Genomic DNA, 20,429 nt, shown 5'->3' with positions numbered 1-20,429 from the left:
TCCGATATTGTTGTTTTTCTATTTAGTTCAGTTTTTGCACTTTTTCCATTCCAGGCCTGTGAAAACTAGGTTATACTCGAAGTAGGCCTGTAATTTTTTGATGTGTCTTTCCTGAAAGTGTTCTTAATAATTCACAGAAAAAACCACCCATATAACTATTTTCGTTTCTGAGATATGAATTTTTTTATGTTTAGTTCACTTTTTTGGACTTTCTTTTATTCTGGCACTGTGAAACCTAGGTTATACTCCAAGTAGGACTGTGATTTTTTTTATAAATCTTTACGGAAAGTGTCCTTAATAATTCACAGCAAAATCTACCCTTCTAAACGCTTTACGTTCTCTGGATAGGGTTGTTTTCCTAATTAGTTGAGCATTTTGCACTTGTTTCCATTCCAGCCCTGTGAAATCTAAGTTACACTCTAAGTAAGGCTGTGATTCTTTGATATGTCATTCTTAAAAGTATCCTTAATAATTCACAGCAAAAACCACCCCTCAAACCCTTTCGGTTCCTCCGATATTGTTGTTTTTCTATTTAGTTCAGTTTTTGCACTTTTTCCATTCCAGGCCTGTGAAAACTAGGTTATACTCGAAGTAGGCCTGTAATTTTTTTATGTGTATTTTCTGAAAGTGTTCTTAATAATTCACAGAAAAAACCACCCATATAACTATTTTCGTTTCTGAGATATGAAATTTTTTATGTTTAGTTCACTTTTTTGGTCTTTCTTTTATTCTGGCACTGTGAAACCTAGGTTATACTCCAAGTAGGACTGTGATTTTTTTTAATAAATCTTTACGGAAAGTGTCCTTAATAATTCACAGCAAAAACCACCCCTCTCAACGCTTTTCGTTCCCTGGATAGGGTTGTTTTCCTAAATAGTTGAGCATTTGGCACTTGTTTCCATTCCAGCACTGTGAAATCTAAGTTATACTCTAAGTAAAGCTGTGATTCTTTGATATGTCATTCTTAAAAGTATCCTTAATAATTCACAGCAAAAACCACCCCTCGAAACCTTTCGGTTCCCCCGATATTGTCGTTTTTCTATTTAGTTCAGTTTTTGCACTTTTTCCATTCCAGGCCTGTGAAAACTAGGTTATACTCGAAGTAGGCCTGTAATTTTTTTATGTGTATTTCCTGAAAGTGTTCTTAATAATTCACAGAAAAAACCACCCATATAACTATTTTCGTTTCTGAGATATGAAATTTTTTATGTTTAGTTCACTTTTTTGGTCTTTCTTTTATTCTGGCACTGTGAAACCTAGGTTATACTCCAAGTAGGACTGTGATTTTTTTTATAAATCTTTACGGAAAGTGTCCTTAATAATTCACAGCAAAATCTACCCCTGTAAACGCTTTTCTTTCCCTGGATAGGGTTGTTTTCCTAAATAGTTGAGCATTTTGCACTTGTTTCCATTCCAGCCCTGTGAAATCTAAGTTATACTCTAAGTAAAGCTGTGATTCTTTGATATGTCATTCTTAAAAGTATCCTTAATAATTCACAGCAAAAACCACCCCTCGAAACCTTTCGGTTCCCCCGATATTGTTGTTTTTCTATTTAGTTCAGTTTTTGCACTTTTTCCATTCCAGGCCTCTGAAAACTAGGTTATACTAGAAGTAGGCCTGTAATTTTTTGATGTGTCTTTCCTGAAAGTGTTCTTAATAATTCACAGAAAAAACCACCCTTATAACTATTTTAGTTCCTGAAATATGAAATTTTTAATGTTTAGTTAACTTTTTTGGTCTTTCTTTTATTCTGGCACTGTGAAACCTAGGTTATACTCCAAGTAGGACTGTGATTTTTTTTAATAAATCTTTACGGAAAGTGTCCTTAATAATTCACAGCCAAATCTACCCCTCTCAACGCTTTTCTTTCCCTGGATAGGGTTGTTTTCCTAAATAGTTGAGCATTTTGCACTTGTTTCCATTCCAGCCCTGTGAAATCTAAGTTATACTCTAAGTAAGGCTGTGATTCTTTGATATGTCATTCTTAAAAGTATCCTTAATAATTCACAGCAAAAACCACCCCTCGAAACCTTTCGGTTTCCCCGATATTGTTGTTTTTCTATTTAGTTCAGTTTTTGCACTTTTTCCATTTCAGGCCTGTGAAAACTAGGTTATACTCAAAGTAGGCTTGTAATTTTTTGATGTGTCTTTCCTGAAAGTGTTCTTAATAATTCACAGCAAAAACCACCCATATAACTATTTTCGTTTCTGAGATATGAAATTTTTTATGTTTAGTTCACTTTTTTTGACTTTCTTTTATTCTGGCACTGTGAAACCTAGGTTATGCTTCGAGTAGGACTGTGATTCTTTGATATGTCATTCTTAAAAGTATCCTTAATAATTCACAGCAAAAATCACCCCTCTAACTGCTTTGGTTCCCGAGATATCCCTTTTTTCTGTTAAGTTGCTTTTTCTTGCACTTTCTTCTCTTCCAGCCTTGTGAAAACTTTGAAAAGCTTAACGTAGAACTGTGATTTTGTTTAAATATTTTTTCTGACAGTTTTCCAAGTAATTCAACTCAAAAACCATCTCTCTACCTCTTTTAGTCCCTGCAATATGGATTTTTGTATGTTTAGTTAACTTTTGACCATAACAGTCCTGTGATAACCAAAGTTTAACCGCTCATATCTCCTTTATTTGCGAAGCTAAAATATTTCAAAAAAGTCAGTTTTATAGGAAACTTAATGCACTTTTAAAAAGCTTATTTGAATTTTTGTTGTATTTGGTCATGTAAAGGAGATATCAGCCAAAAACTCTCCTGAAGCACCAGAGTCTTGTAACTGCACCAACAGCTTCAACCGCTCATATCTCCTTTATTTATGAAGTTAAATTATCTCTAAAAAAAAACAGTTTTCTATGGAATTTAATGCACTTTAATTAACCGTTGTTTCCTCATGTAAACACACACATCACCCTGCAAAGTTACAGAGAACATCCTGTATAGTAGTTGCTTTAAAACGTTTTACGACATGTTTAGATGATCCAATGATTGACAATTTTTCAGTTTACACTACTGGCTGACAAATTTACGAGAATTTCGGTAATAAAGATAAGGGTGAGACACTATTAAATCGGGTTTTACTGCCACTATTCCAATTACTGTACTATTTTAATGGGTTATTTACTGATTTTCGAACGCCCACTACGTTGTACAACCGGCAGCCATCTTGGTTGGTTGGTCACGTGACATTCCAAAAACGTCAAACGTCACATATGATATTTGACAGTGACAGTAATGCGAGAGGTGTGTTATATTTTACAACCGGCAGACATCTTTGTTTGTTGCTCACGTGACATTCCATAAACGTCAAACGTCACATATGATATTTGACAATGACAGTAATGCGAGAGGTGTGTTATATTTTACAACCGGCAGACATCTTTGTTTGTTGCTCACGTGACATTCCAAAAAACGTCAAACGTCACATATGATATTTGACAATGACTGTAATGCGAGAGGTGTGTTATATTTTACAACCGGCGGACATCTTGTTTTTTTTTGCAAAAAACCAACAGTTTTTGAAGAAAATGGCTGGCAACTCCTTTTTTTTTTTTGGAAAAAGAATACCTACTTTCAACTGTCAAATATGACACTTCAAGACAAATTCGATGGTTCCAACTGAAAATGACATTGATTTAATTGTTTTAATCACAAAAATGTCAGATGTAAACACTTTGGACAGTTACCAAGTCAAAAATTGAATTTTTGAATGAATTTGACAATTTCCTCTTAATGTTAATATATTTTTGACAGTTTCAAGCTTGAAGATGACAGTTTTAGACATTGTTGACAATTCCAATATTAAAATGACGACAGTTGTGAAAGTTACAAATAAAAAATCCATATTTTAGACATATTTGACAGTTACAATGTCAAAAATATACCATTTTTGAATTAACTTAACAGTTTCCATTAAAAGTTGATATTTTTTTGATAGTTTCAAGCTTGAAGATGACAGTTTTAGACACATTTGACAGTTACAATGTCAAAAAATATTATTTTTCAATTAACTTAACAGTTTCTATTAAATGTTGATATTTTTTTGATAGTTTCAAGCTTGAAGATGACAGTTTTAGACAAATTTGACAGTTACAATGTCAAAAATACGATTTTTGAATTAACTTAACAGTTTCCATTAAAAATTTATATATTTTTGATAGTTTCAAGCTTGAAGATGACAGTTTTAGACACATTTGACAGTTACAATGTCAAAAATATACCATTTTTGAATTAACTTAACAGTTTCCATTAAAAGTTGATATTTTTTTGATAGTTTCAAGCTTGAAGATGACTGTTTTAGACATTAGTGACAATTCCAATATTAAAATGACGACTTTTAGACAGTTGTGAAAGTTTTTTTAAATTTTTGACAGTATTAAGCTCGAAAATAATATTTTTTGACAATTTTCACAATTTGAATGTCAAAATTACAGTTTTAGACACATTTGACCATTACAATGTCAACATTAGCATTTTTGAATGAATTGGACAGTTTCCATTTATCGCTGATATATTTTTGACAGTTTCAAGCTCGAAAATGATAGTCCTAGACAATTTGAATGTTAAAATGACCGTTTTGCACACTATTTACAGTATAAATTTCAAAATAACATATTTTTAATAGTTGAACGATGCAAAAATTATACTTTTCAATAACTTTGACAGTTCCAACCCAAATGTTACGTATTTTTGACATTTTCAATCTGGAAAATGACAGTTTTCAGCTCTAAAATTATAGTTTTAGACACTTTGGACAATTTCAACGTCAAAATGACAGTTTTAGATACTTTTGATTGTATAAATCGTAAAATGACTTATTTGTGAGGGTTTCAAGCTACAAATAACGGCTTTAGACGCATTTGACAGTTACAATGTCAAAAATATAAATTTGAGTTTATTTGACAGCTTCAGATAGGTACTTTTTACAGTACAAATTTGAAAATTATATAATTTTAATAGTTGAGGGATGTAAAAACGAATTTTTTCCATAACTTTAACAGTTCCAACCCAAAAATTACATGTTTTTGAAAATTTCCAGTCAATTTTCATATTTTTTTAGAATTACCAGGAAAAAAAATTTTACCTTCAACCCGGTTTTGACAACGCTGATCACGTGACCTGTCCGCCATTTTGACATGTTTTAATTGTTTTATTCCAACCAGTTTTTCCAAGGTCACGTGATTTTTTCCCGGCCATTTTGATTTGCATTTTTTCCAAAATTCCTTTTACTTTCCTGATCTGACAAAGTCACGTGACACACGCACACAAAACTCCGCCATTTTAACCGTTTTTTTGGGTTAAGTGTTACGTAACTTTTGGCAGATATTTTGACATATATTTGTTCAACTAAAATGAAAAAAATCACGTGACTTTTCATTACCCAACTATCTTATTTGACACAGAATGTACGCAACTACATTGCGTAAAAGTTTTTTCACTTTTTTGATGCAGTATTTCACTCAAACGTAAAAAACTCGCCAATATGGAACACCTTGTATAGACTTTTATACATCAATGGATAGCTAATGAAATGGGCTTTCCAACGATATGACAACACTGGTTGGTTGATTTATTGGTTGGGCCGCTAGAGGGCGTCAAAGTTGATGAAGAATTTATTTCCACTTTTTTTAGTGCAGTGCTTTATTTAACCTTTAAATAATAAACTATATAAACTTTTGTACGTCAATCCAATGAAATGGGTTTTCTCAAGATATGACAACACTGGTTGGTAGGTTAAACCGTTTTGGCCGCTAGAGGGCTTCAAACTTAACCCACTTTGCGCAAACTTAAATCTGCGTCATCACGTGACATTTCACGGACGTCAAACGTCAGATTTGATATTTGACATTGACAGAAGGATGCGTTCAGAATTTAGATTGTGACAGTTAAACTTAAATTTAACTAACTTTCAAAATTTAAACGGTTCGTTCTTTCATGTGAATCATGCAAAAAAATAAAATAAAACAAGACCACGGGCTATTTTAATTTGCTGTATCATTAGCTGGTGAGGCCTAATTTATACCGAGGCGACGTGAAAAATTTAGTGGCATTCTTTAATATCATCGCAAATGGTATTTTATGAAGTGACTGAAGATATATGTCTGTATAATTGGGTTTTTTTTTGATTTAAATAGATTTGCTTTGGAAAATTTGCAGTCTGAAGGCACTAAATCGGGTAATCGTCCTGGCCAATTCACTTTGGCGTTGTAGAGAATACAATTTCCTACAATTTAATTTCTTAGGCTTTTTACAATATTGTAACTAATAACAAAGTTAGAGAAGGTTGAATTTGTCTCTTCATGGTCGATTTTTGTTTGATAGTACTTCTAATTCTTGTGGTAAAATCCATTAAAATAGGGACATTTTTCAAGCGAATTTGAACCAAAATGACGTGAATAAACCTATTGCAAGAAGAAAGTAAACATGGAAGTTTGAGGATTGAATTTTTTTAATTTTTTTGAATTGTTTTAACCCTAACCATACCTACATAAGTGAACCTACAAATGAGAAAATTTTTCAAAAAAGTGTCCAAAGAACCTTGAATTGTCTACTAAAATAATTGGATCTCATTACGGTCCATTTTTGCTTCCAATCGTTTGTAGAATTAACGGTAAATCTAATTGTACAAGCAAAACATTTGAAACCAATTTGAACTATAAGGACAATTGACCGTCTTGGCTTTCTTCTCTGAAAATGATTTCAGTACAATCGACATCAATCAATCATGCTGGTTTACTGTCAGTTGTCGGTTGTATGTCAGTCAATTGTCAATTGTGTCGTATGTCAAATGGAGGTAGACTAAAACACAGTTGCATTGCAAACCATCTTAAGATACCTAAGAACTAGTTTTTAGTGATTGAGTTATCATGGTCATGTGTCAAATAATGTGACAGTTATGACTGCCAGTAGTTACGTCACACGACTGTCACATGTCAACTGTCATTGTCAATTTATAAAACGTACTTCAAAACTAACCAATTTAGCATAAGCTACTTCTATTAAATATAGTTTTACAGCTCTATAGAGTTGTAAGATGTAATATATAACTATAGCTTGATTTTGTGGAACTTGACAGCTGTCACACGTCTAAAAATTGTCAAAATTGGCATCTGTAAATATATACAACATACTTAAATTCAAACAAAGAATTATAATGCCTTTAAGTGTGGTAATACTTGTAAGTCTCACTTGCTATTTGTCAACTGTCAAAATCGTCTTTTCATTAGAGCTATAAAATGAGAAAAAGTCGGAAAAAGTACTTTTACTGAATTTAGCAAAATAATAGTCATATTTAATAGCTCTATGAGTAGGAGGAATGCAGGACACTTTGCCCACAATAAACATTCTTAAGCAAATATCTTTCTTCTGAGGCTCTTAAGGACCAAATGTTCCTTTTAGGTTTTAGTAGAAAATAAAATTCCCTACAATTTTAGTTCTGTAACATTTCCTTGAATTTTGCCATTTGACCAACTTACGGGGGGAATTGAATTTCCGTAAGTAGACATTCAGACACTTTACACTCACTAAACATTCCTAAGCAAATATCTCCCTTCTGAGGCTCTTAAGGACAAAATGTATCTCTAAGGTTTTGGTAGAGAATTAAACCAGCAACAATTTTTCCCTTCAGACTTTTTCTGAATTCCGTCAAGAAAAAAGAATTCAGAAAGTTGAATTTTTTGAAAATATCTTGCAGAAATGGTCTCAAATTACCAATCTTTAATGGTCAGTGTGCCGTTTTGTTATAAATTCAGCATGTGTATCCAATTTCACTTTTTCCAGTTAATAGCACGTGTAAACTCTGTAAACACATCAACGGATGTTGTGCATTTCCATTTCTTATTCACGATTTGATAAAATAAATAATTGTTCCGGAATAAGCACAAACCGAGTTATTCGGGGCATATTTGTGGTTAATCGTAAAATGATATCCATATTACGCACACATGGTCCGATGTTAGTCATTTTTCTCGTCGGCAAGGTTGCCAGATTGGGGGATTTTCCCCAAGAAATAGGGAACTTCCTTTAGTTAAATTTTTTTCTCCTGTGGAATGGAGTATACTAAAGTTTTGTATTTAAGTGTGGCGTGCACAACAGTATTCTACGCCCATTTTCTCAGTTATCCATATTTTTTTCATAAAAAATCTTTTTTGACAAAAAAAGCTGAAGCTTTAAGCTACATTTTGACGTTTGAACGAATGTCCTAACTGTCACAGGAACCAAGTTGAAAGCTGTCAAATTGTGACATTTTTTTATAAACTTCTTCACATGCACTGCTCTATTTCCCCGTCAATATCTCGGTTATTTGTAAATTTTGTAAGAAAAGTGTTTTTAGTGAAAAGAAGGCCAAACTAACGGGCTACATTTTGACGTTTGAACGAACCTTCTAGCTGTCATAGTAACTCAGTTAGCACGTGTCAAATAAGGACAAATCACAGAGTACTTACGATCTGGGCTAAACAAAGTCGTTTTCTTCATACACTCGTAACAAAACACCAGACCTATTGACACTCTTAACACTTGACTGGCAAAAGGCAATATTACAATGCAAAAAAAATATTATGGAAAAACAATTGCCGGTCTGGCCAATAGTGGGGACTGGCGTCAGCATATACGAAAGTACGTGCTTTGAGTTTTTATGATTCAATGTTGCCTTTTTGCTACATCGGATATCCTAAATAAATTAGGAGTGTTTTGTTATGTTTGGTATAGCGAACGGTAATTGTTATAACACCGCAATAATTTTATACAGGGTGGCTAAGTTAGTATTAACCGTGTTACGTCACTGTTTTTTGCAAATATCTTGCTAAAAAGTCCTTTAAAGGCAAAAATCCACTCGCTATATTGTAAAGAATAAAATTCCCTACACCTTTCATTCTAACACTTTTATCAAAATTTTGACTAATAACTGAGTTACACCGGATTGAAATTCTATTAAAGCATTTTTTTGTCATTAAGTCGTCACTAAAATTTTCGTGAACGGTAACTATTTTTTGAGAACTTTTACCACAATAAAGCTCTGAGATAAAGTTGTAGAGAATCAAATTCCCTACAACTCTCATTCTTACACTTGTGACAAAATTTGGACTAATAACTGAGTTACACCGGATTGAAATTCTATTAAAGCATTTTTTTGTCATTAAGTCGTCACTAAAATTTTCGTGACCGGTAACTATTTTTTAAGACCTTTTACCACAATAAAGCTCTGAGATAAAGTTGTAGAGAATTAAATTCCCTACAACTCTCATTCTAACACTTTTGTCAAAATTTTGACTAATAACTGAGTTGCACAGGATTGAATTTCTGTCAAAACATTTTTTCGTCATTAATTCTTTTTAGAGACATTTTACTACAATAAAGCTCTGAGACAAAGTTGTAGAGAATCAAATTCCCTACAACTCTCATTCTTACACTTGTGTCCAAATTTTAACTAATAACTGAGTTACACAGGATTGAAATTCTATTAAAGCATTTTTTTGTCATTAAGTCGTCACTAAAATTTTCGTGAACGGTAACTATTTTTTGAGAACTTTTACCACAATAAAGCTCTGAGATAAAGTTGTAGAGAATCAAATTCCCTACAACTCTCATTCTAACACTTTTGTCAAAATTTTGACTAATAACTGAGTTACACAGGATTGAATTTCTGTCAAAACATTTTTTCGTCATTAAGTCGTCACTAAAATTTCCGTAACCGGTAACTCTTTTTTGGGATATTTTACGACAATAAAGCTCTGGGATAAAGTTGTAGAGAATCAAATTCCCTACAACTCTCATTCTTACACTTGTGCCAAAATTTTGACTAATAACTGAGTTACACAAAATTGAAATTCTGTTTAGGCATTTTTTTGTCATTAAGTCCTTACTAAAAGTTTCGAGACAAATAACTCCTTTTCGAGATGTTTTAGGAAAAAATGACCCTCTAGCAAAGTTGTAGAAAATTAAACTTTATACAGCTTTTATTCTAAGAGATTTTAGTGAATTTTGACTAATAACAAAGTTACAACAGGTTAAATTAGTTTTTCACTCACTCATTCTCAAGTCTTATATCAGTTTTTGTCAAATATCTCCCTTCGGGAAACTTTTAGGGCTAAATAGTATTCTAGAATTGTTGAAGAAAATTAAATTTCCCACAAATTTTACTCTTACACTTTTGCCCAAATTTTGACAAATAACAGAATTAGAGAGGCTTCAATTTCTTTTAATGCACACTGAAGCACTTTGTCGTTACGTAAATTTTCTTGACAATTAACTTACTTTGGGGGTGTCTTAGGGCAAAATCACCCTCTTGAAAAGTTGTAGAGAATGAAATTTGCTACAACTTTTATTGTAGGAAATTTTAGTGTATTTTGACAAATAACAGAGTTACCAGGAGTTGAATTAGTTTTTAACTCGCTCACAAGTTATCACCCTTCAGGAATTTTTTAGAACAAAATTGTAAGAAATTAAATTTTCTACAAGTTCCAATTACATTGTTAGCAATCAGAAGAAAAAAAAAATAAACAAATATTACTGTAATAATGCCACAGTTAATCAATATCTATATACAACATCAAAATTCAAACCGACTATACCGGAAGTAAGTTTTGATATTACAACTCACATTGACTGTGTAATTACTATCGGAAATAATTTCCTGAGTGGCTATTGGCTACTTATACTTCGTACCTGTAACAGTTATTGACTTTTTACGGAGAGTATATTCACCTCTTTAAAAAAGAACTACAGTCACGTGCCTATTTTGCAGCTGAAGGGAATAACTATGTTATTTTTACGACAACCAGTATATTAGTAAAATATGTATATTTCAAATTTTTTTTTAAAAAGTTGGGCAATCCAAAGTTTTTAAAGAAGTTGTAAACTTAATTTTAACAGCGTTTTTTTACTTGACTGTACTGAATTTTTGTGTGCTTTTTTAGGTTATTAGGGAATTTAATGAGGATTTCAAAAATGTGCTTAAAAAAGTGATCCGGTCACTACAAGTGGTTTTTTCATGCAATTTTGTCCCAGATTGTCTTTAAAATTGCATTTCTAGCAGTTTATAGTTTGACAGCGCTTTTCTTCCTGACTGTACCGACTATTTCAGCATTTTTTAGGTTATCAAATAGCAAATTTAATGAGGATTTCAAAAATGTACTTGACAAAGTGATCCGGTTACTACAAGTGGTTTTTTCATGCGATTTTGTCCCAGATTGTCCTTAAAATTGTGTTTCTAGCAGTTAAAAGTTTGACAGCGCTTTTTTTCCTGACTGTACCGACTATTTCAGCATTTTTTAGGTTATCAAATAGCAAATATAATGAGGATTTCAAAAATGTGCTTGAAAAAGTGATCCAGTCACTGCAAGTGTTTCTTTCATGCGATGTTGTCCCATATTGTCCTTAAAATTGTGTTTCTAGCAGTTGAAAGTTTGACAGCGCTTTTCTTCCTGATTCTAGGGACTATTTCAGCATTTTTTAGGTTATCAAATAGGAAATGTAATGAGCATTTCAAAAATGTGCTTGAAAAAGTGATCCGGTCACTACAAGTGGTTTTTTCATGCGATTTTGTCCTAGATTGTCCTTAAAATTGTGTTTCTCGCAGTTGAAAGTTTGACAGCGCTTTTCTTCCTGATTGTACCGACTATTTCAGCATTTTTTAGGTTATTGAATAGGAAATGTAATGAGGATTTCAAAAATGTGCTTGAAAAAGTGATCCGGTCACTACAAGTGGTTTTTTCATGCAATTTTGTCCCAGATTGTCTTTAAAATTGCGTTTCTAGCAGTTGATAGTTTGACAGCGCTTTTCTTCCTGACTGTACCGACTATTTCAGCATTTTTTAGGTTATCAAATAGCAAATGTAATGAGGATTTCAAAAATGTGCTTGAAAAAGTGATCCGGTCACTACAAGTGGTTTTTTATGCGATTTTGTCCCAGATTGTCCTTAAAATGGTGTTTCTAGCAGTTGAAAGTTTGACAGCGCTTTTCTTCCTGACTGTACCGACTATTTCAGCATTTTTTAGGTTATTGAATAGGAAATGTAATGAGGATTTCAAAAATGTGCTTGAATAATTGATCCGGTCACTACAAGTGGTTTTTTCATGCAATTTTGTCCCAGATTGTCTTTAAAATTGCATTTCTAGCAGTTGATAGTTTGACAGCGCTTTTCTTCCTGACTGTACCGACTATTTCAGCATTTTTTAGGTTATCAAATAGCAAATTTAATGAGGATTTCAAAAATGTACTTGACAAAGTGATCCGGTTACTACAAGTGGTTTTTTCATGCGATTTTGTCCCAGATTGTCCTTAAAATTGTGTTTCTAGCAGTTAAAAGTTTGACAGCGCTTTTTTTCCTGACTGTACCGACTATTTCAGCATTTTTTAGGTTATCAAATAGCAAATATAATGAGGATTTCAAAAATGTGCTTGAAAAAGTGATCCGGTCACTACAAGTCGGTTTTAAAAGCGATTTTGTCGCAGACTGTCCTAAGAACTGTGTTTCTGACAGTCAAAAGTTTGTCAGCGCTTTTCTCCCTGACTGTACCAAATATTTTAGAGTTTTTTTAGGTTATTGGACACTGATGATGTACTTTCACTGAGTTTCGTTAAAATACAATGATTTTTGCTAAAGTGAGAAATAAAAAACGAACAAACCTGATAATTTTAAGAGTAATCAAAATGAAAGTTGTAAATTTTGTCAATATCTAAAAAAAATATTTTTTTGCTTAAAAATATGTTAATTTGCTTGGACTATTAACACTATTTTTGCTAAAAACATCATTTCTTGAGAAAAAAATTGTTTATTTTTTTTCAATTTAAATATTCCACACGTTTAGTCAATTGTTACTTTGCTTTCTCCTTTGTCCTCCACCTAATTAAATTGTTTTGAAAATTTTAACCTAATTTTGCCTTAATGTCCCATCAACATATTAATATACTTAATAGGTTAGAGTTTATTATTTGCCTTGTAAAAATTGTTATAATAATTAAATTCAATGTTAATTGTTACTAGAATAGCTTTATAGCTCTATAAACGTCTTGACGCAATTTTTTTTTCAAATTTAATAGTCCATAACTTGCCTATTATAATAGTTACAGGGTGGTCCTGTTTATAATTTTCAACTATCGCTATTCCTCTTTTTATGAAGATATAATGTGATTTTTCAAAAATTGATTACCACAAAATCTCAAATTAAACAAAATCATTTTTGTAAAGAATTAAATTTATTACAATTTTCTTTGTTTTTTTTAAAATTTAGCTGTTGAAGTAATACTTGAAGATTTTAGTGCTTCAGCGCAGTTTTTGGCTCTATATCTCCCTCAAGCTACTAGATACGACAAAAATAAGTATTAACTGTTTGGTAGATAATTAAATTCTTTACAATTTCGTTTTTTTACGAAATTTTTATTTCCACAAATAATAAAGATATGAGTTGTTGAAGTGCACTGGCACATAAAAAGTGCTTCAGCGCAGCTTATAGCTGATATCTCCCTTAATCTACCAGATACAAGAAAAACTCTAATTACCTTTTTTATAGAGAATAAAATTGCCTGTAAAAAGGATTTTTTTTTGAAATTCTAACTTAAGAAATAAAGGAGATATGAGTTGTTGAATCTGTTAGTGAGTAGCACTTGAGGTGGTTGATTCTCAAAGCAGTTTTGCAAAAATTAAGGTCCCTTGACAGTCTTACACAACATTGTTTCAAAGACTTAATTACTACATATTGACACTTTAAGTCCTGTCACTTTTTTTAGCTAAATGTCATTGTCACGTGACTGATTATGTTTTGACTGGAGCATTTTTATTTCTAGTAAAATTTCTGGCAAATTCTAAATTGTATTCAATTAATTAATGAAGTAGTCATGTGACTGTTTGACTTTTCAAGTCACGTGACTGATTTTTTTGTCGAATTTACTGATTATTTTGTTAATTTTTCATTCGAAAACAATTTAATTATAAAAATATTCTTCACTCTTAATTTATTCATTACACACCTGCCCAATGTTAAAATGCAGGTGTTCCATTGTTATTCTACAATAGTAACTAAACAATGATTGTAAATGGAAGCATTATCGGTAGTAATTAGGTGTATCAAAATTACTGAGAATTCAGTCTCATTTATGTAAATCAGTGGTAAAATAGTCATATCTCCTTTATTTGTGAAGCTATTTCTTTTTGTTTAAAGCTGTTTTAAGGAGAATTTAATTCTCTACAAAAAAGGTTATTTAAGTTTTTTTGTATCTGATCGACTAAAGGAGAAATGAGCCAAAAACTGCGTTAAAACTCCAAAGTCTTTAACTGCAACTAACCAACAGTTCCACCAGCTCATTTCTCCTTTATTTGAAGAGCTACAAATTTTTTAAAAAAGCTGTTTTACGAAGAATTTAATTCTCTATAAAAAAGGTTATTTAAGTTTTTTTGTATCTGATCGACTAAAGGAGAAATGAGCCAAAAATTGCGTTAAAACTCCAAAGTCTTTAAGTGCAACTAACCAACAGTTCCACTAGCTCATTTCTCCTTTATTTGAAGAGCTACGAATTTTTAAAAAAAGCTGTTTTACGAGGAATTTAATTCTCTATAAAAAAGGTTATTTAAGTTTTTTTGTATCTGATCGACTAAAGGAGAAATAAGCCAAAAACTGCGTTAAAACTCCAAAGTCTTTAAGTGCAACTAACCAACAGTTCCACCAGCTCATTTCTCTTTTATTTGAAGAGCTACGAATTTAAAAAAAAAGCTGTTTTACGAGGAATTTAATTCTCTATAAAAAAGGTTATTTAAGTTTTTTTGTATCTGATCGACTAAAGGAGAAATGAGCCAAAAACTGCGTTAAAACTCCAAAGTCTTTAAGTGCAACTAACCAACAGTTCCACCAGCTCATTTCTCCTTTATTTGAAAAGCTACGAATTTTTAAAAAAAGCTGTTTTACGAGGAATTTAATTCTCTATAAAAAAGGTTATTTAAGTTTTTTTGTATCTGATCGACTAAAGGAGAAATGAGCCAAAAACTGCGTTAAAACTCCAAAGTCTTTAAGTGCAACTAACCAACAGTTTCACCAGCTCATTTCTCTTTTATTTGAAGAGCTACGAATTTTTAAAAAAAGCTGTTTTACGAGGAATTTAATTCTCTATAAAAAAGGTTATTTAAGTTTTTTTGTATCTGATCGACTAAAGGAGAAATGAGCCAAAAACTGCGTTAAAACTCCAAAGTCTTTAAGTGCAACTAACCAACAGTTCCACCAGCTCATTTCTCCTTTATTTGAAGAGCTACGAATTTTTAAAAAAAAGCTGTTTTACGAGGAATTTAATTCTCTATAAAACAGGTTATTTAAGTTTTTTTTTGTATCTGATCGACTAAAGGAGAAATGAGCCAAAAACTGCGTTAAAACTCCAAAGTCTTTAAGTGCAACTAACCAACAGTTCCACCAGCTCATTTCTCCTTTATTTGAAAAGCTACGAATTTTTTAAAAAAGCTGTTTTACGAGGAATTTAATTCTCTATAAAAAAGGTTATTTAAGTTTGTATCTGATCGAGTAAAGGAGAAATGAGCCAAAAACTGCGTTAAAACTCCAAAGTCTTTAAGTGCAACTAACCAACAGTTCCACCAGCTCATTTCTCTTTTATTTGAAGAGCTACGAATTTTTAAAAAAAGCTGTTTTACGAAGAATTTAATTCTCTATAAAAAAGGTTATTTAAGTTTTTTTGTATCTGATCGACTAAAGGAGAAATGAGCCAAAAACTGCGTTAAAACTCCAAAGTCTTTAAGTGCAACTAACCAACAGTTCCACCAGCTCATTTCTCCTTTATTTGAAAAGCTACGAATTTTTAAAAAAAGCTGTTTTACGAGGAATTTAATTCTCTATAAAAAAGGTTATTTAAGTTTTTTTGTATCTGATCGACTAAAGGAGAAATGAGCCAAAAACTGCGTTAAAACTCCAAAGTTCTTTAAGTGCAACTAACCAACAGTTCCACCAGCTCATTTCTCTTTTATTTGAAGAGCTACGAATTTTTTAAAAAAGCTGTTTTACGAAGAATTTAATTCTCTAAAAAAAAGGTTATTTAAGTTTTTTTTGTATCTGATCGACTAAAGGAGAAATGAGCCAAAAACTGCGTTAAAACTCCAAAGTCTTTAAGTGCAACTAACCAACAGTTCCACCAGCTCATTTCTCCTTTATTTGAAGAGCTTCTAATTTTAAAAAAAAGCTGTTTTACGAAGAATTCAATTTTCTATAAAATTGGTAATTTGAGTTTTTCTTGTGTCTGATCGATTAAAGGAGATATCAGCCAAAAACTGCGCGAAGCACAAAAATATTCAACTACTACTGCACGAACTTCAACAGGTCATATCTTTTTTATTTGAGGAACTAAAATTTTGGTTAAAAAGTGAGATTGTAAGAAATTTAATTTTCTACAAAAAAGCTAATATACATTTTTGTTGTGTCTGGTAGCTTAAGGGAGATATCAGTCATAAACTGCTTCCAGCAGTTTCTACAGCTCATATCTCCTCCAACCTCTTTTTTCAAGAAAACAGTAATTTTCCAAATTATCTCCGAAAAAAAAGTCGATTTACTTTTTTTTGTGTTTTCTGTCACCCTGTATAATAAAAAAGTTAAAATATGAAGTTTTCAATAGTAAAATCAAAATCAAAAATTCCTGTCTGAATTTGACATTTAACCACAAAACTCTGTCATTTTCTCAGTTACAGGGTGATGGAAAGTTTTGTAGACAATATTCTTACAAATCGACCATTTGGCAACACTGTCCGGTACCTTCTAACACGAGAACACCATAAAAAATGCATTTTATCTCTCTCCAAGACATCGGAAATCATCAAACGAGGTCTGATTGCAATTAGATTATACTGGGCCGTAACAATAAAGGGGCCAAAGTTATTGTTGAACTTTGATTTAGCAATTGAGACAATAAACGGCCACATTAAACGAGCAAATTATTACAGGAAACAGCCTGCCAGTGTTGCCAACACTTAAATGATATAATTTTTTTTGAAACAATTCATAAAACTATAAAATTCATAACAATATTGTTAACAACCGATTGTGTTGCTTTTATACATTCATAGAGTGGTATTTGACGGTTGTCTAGTTTGTGACAGGTTGAAATACGATTTTTTAATTTTTTACTATTTTATATTTACTTTTTATCTTCTGAGTCACATTTTGAGTTTTTGTGCTTCTATGTCATTTCGGCTCTAGATAGAATTTTTTGTATTTTGAGTCTTTCTTGATGTCTTCTGAGCCATTTTGGACATCTGAACAACTCTTTTGCTGATTATATTTTCATTTTATAAGACGTTTTGGTCGTCTGAGCCATTTTTTCAGAAAATACTTTTATAAAACTGAGTTTTCTTTTGTGTCTTTTAAGTTCATTTGTGATTCTGGAGCACTGATCTACTCACAATATTTGTATTTTTCTGAACTTCCATATTTTTTTAGTCTTCTGAGCAGTTTTTTTTTGAAGACGATGATTCAGTCTTCTGATTCTTTTTTATATTTTCTGAGCCATATTTTGATCTTCTGAACGTCTGGATTCGTATATAGACAAATATGTCTGTTGTTTTACTGAATAAGTTTAATGAACCAAATGTGGGGAATCTTCCCCAGACCTGGCAACACTGCAACCCGCTTTAAGATACGTTAAAATTCAGAAAACTTACCTTTAGTACACTTCAGGCATCTTTTTCTAGGGTAGGACATGTGTCTTAAAGAGTGCTCGTCTATGGCTGACGTGGAGGCAGCATTCTCTTGCATCGTGGTGGAAAAATCATCTTTAAAACTGCGAGAGGAGGAGGCAACACTGTTGGCGCGGTCGCGGGTGTTGAAGTTGCCGATCGAGTGTCTTCTAGGACTTGACGGTTCTGAAGCAACGACAAGTAATGAGGAAGAATGGTAGAAATAGTGAAATATACACTTTATCGAGATGCATCTAATGGTGAAACTCGCACATCTCTAAGTTGAACCGTTTTTGAGATATTTACAAAAATCTACGAAACAAAACAACCAACTTTGACGCCCTCTAGCGGTCAAATGGTAAGACTTAGCGTCACCTGTTCAACGTCACGTGATAGCATCATTCATTAGCTTTCTACGATCATATGATGTGTCTTTCGTAAATGTTTTAAATAACCGAGTTATTTCCGATTGAGTGGAAAGGTGTACCAATATTTTGCTTAAATGGGACTTTCCTAAGGCTTTCGACTGAGTACCTGATGAAGTACCATCATATTGGTACCACATCAATAAAGCTTTTGTAGTAGACTAATTTTGCTTTCAAAAATACGATTCAAGTGTCAGAATAGCTCTAAGTACTTTGATACTCGAGATATCTAGAACAATCTACGAAACAAAACAATCAACTTTGACGCCCTCTAGCGGTCAAATGGTAAGACTTAGCGTCACCTGTTCAACGTCACGTGGTAGCTTCATTCATTGGCTATCTACGACCTTCTAAGGAATTTTTATGAGATGTCTGAAATAAGCGAGTTAGAAGCAATTCAACTAAAGTATGCACCAAATATGGATCTAATATTTAGTTTCGGGCTTAGTTCAAAGTAACTCCGCTAGGGTGCGTCGCACAAAAAAATGTCAAGAGTCAAAAAAGTGGCATTTCTGTTCGTTTAATGTAGTTCCGTTAAAATTTTTTCTCTCTCAATTTTCGTTCCCGAGATATTAACCATATATGCGCACTGACTTTCACGCTTTTAGAGACACCCTGTATACATGGTTTAAACATGAAATCGTACCTCTAGAGTTAGCTTCACTTCCAATTTTCCTTACTGCACTAAAATTGATGTATCTGGTCGAGTCGTTTTCGATGAAAACCTCGTCTTCTTCGAGCATTTCTTCCTCTTCTTCAGAGGCGGGAAGAGGAAGATACTGGGCGTTCTCCTGAGACCTTTTCAGTGAATTTGAGCGACTCGGGTGCTTGTAAGCCAAATCTGGTGCCATATCACTGAGACGTGGTTCTCCCATTATTAGTAATTCTTGGTTGGAATCGGCTGAATTCGTGCTAACCGATCTGAAAAAGTGAGGTTAGGTTAGATTAGGTTAAGGAGCTAACACAAACAACAAAATCATCAAACTCTATTTGGCTTTATTGAGGTTTTATTGTTAAGGTTGTATAATTGCATTATAAAACAATTAGGTTATATGGGAAGGTTTTAAAAGCGTTATGAATGCATTAACTTATCTACCTTTTTGAGTTATTTTGCCAAAAATTCTCGATTTCCTAAGTTGCAGCTAATGGAACTCCGTTCCAGTGAATGTTACGACAAAAAGTGTTGTTACATGATTTAAAGAGAATTTCACTGGCTTTCGAATGGTAGTCGAATGAGCTTTGTAGCTTTAATAATAACAGAGTTACAGCCGATCAAAGTTTTGGAGTAACTATGCCAAAAAAAGTGCATTTTCTCAGTTGTAGCTTATGGAATTCTGTTCCAGTGACCTTTACGACAAAAAGTGTTGTAACATAATTTAAAGAGCATTTCATTGGATTTCTAATGGTGCACGAATGAACTTTGTAACTGCAATAATTACAGAGTTACAGTCGGTTAAATTTAAATCTTTTTTTTTTCAGTTATTTTGAAAAAAAATATCGATTTCCTAAGTTGCAGCTAATGAAACTCCGTTCCAGTAAATGTTACGATAAAAAGTGTTGTTACATGATTTAAAGAGAATTTCACTGGCTTTCGAATGGTGGCCGAATGAGCTTTGTAGCATTAATAATAACAGAGTTACAGCCGATCAAAGTTTTGGAGTAACTATGCCAAAAAAAGTGCATTTTCTCAGTGGTAGCTTATGGAATTCTGTTCCAGTGACCGTTACGACATAAAGTGTTGTCACATAATTTAAAGAGCATTTCTTTACATTTTTAATGGTGCATGAATGAACTTTGTAAGTGCAATAATTACAGAGGTACAGTCGGTTAAATTTAAATCTTTTTTTTTAGTTATTTTGAAAAAAACTCGATTTCCTAAGTTGCAGCTAATGGAACTCTGTTCCAGTGAATGTTACGACAAAAAGTGTTGTTACATGATTTAAAGAGAATTTCACTGGCTTTCTAATGGTTGTCGAATGTTCTTTGTAGCTTTAATAATAACAGAGTTACAACCGATCAAAGTTTTGGAGTTGCTTTGCCAAAAAAACTGCACTTACTAAGTTGTAGCTTATGGAATTCTGTTCCAGTGACTGTTACGACAAAAAGTGTTGTAACCTAACTTAAAAGCATTTCATTGGCTTTTTAATGGTGCTTGAATGAACTTTGTAACTGCAATAATTACAGAGTTACAGACGATTAAAGTTAAATCTACCTTTTTGAGTTATTTTGCCAAAAAATTTCGATTTCCTAAGTTGCAGCTAATGGAACTCGGTTCCAGTAAATGTTACGATAAAAAGTGTTGTTACATGATTTAAAGAGAATTTCACTGGCTTTCTAATGGT

The 20,429-nt window shown here is 32.4% G+C and overlaps 1 protein-coding gene across 2 annotated transcripts in view; it reads right to left on the bottom strand.

Annotated features, from left to right (window-relative positions):
* stumps (DBB domain-containing protein stumps) overlaps window positions 1–20,429 on the bottom strand; it is a 123,739-nt gene that overhangs the window by 44,571 nt on the left and 58,739 nt on the right. For both annotated transcript variants that reach the window (XM_081989117.1, XM_081989116.1), the window contains 2 exons: window positions 18,734–19,008; window positions 17,648–17,848 (listed from right to left, as the gene is read on the bottom strand). In XM_081989117.1, the coding sequence (XP_081845243.1) occupies window positions 17,648–17,848; window positions 18,734–19,008 (476 nt within the window). The remainder of the gene's footprint in view (window positions 1–17,647; window positions 17,849–18,733; window positions 19,009–20,429) is intronic.

Source organism: Ips typographus, linkage group LG11, assembly GCF_016097725.1.
Source record: "Ips typographus isolate SLU linkage group LG11, UJ_Ityp_2.0, whole genome shotgun sequence".
Lineage (NCBI taxonomy): Eukaryota > Metazoa > Arthropoda > Insecta > Coleoptera > Curculionidae > Ips > Ips typographus.
This window is presented reverse-complemented; position numbering and strand designations above follow the sequence as displayed.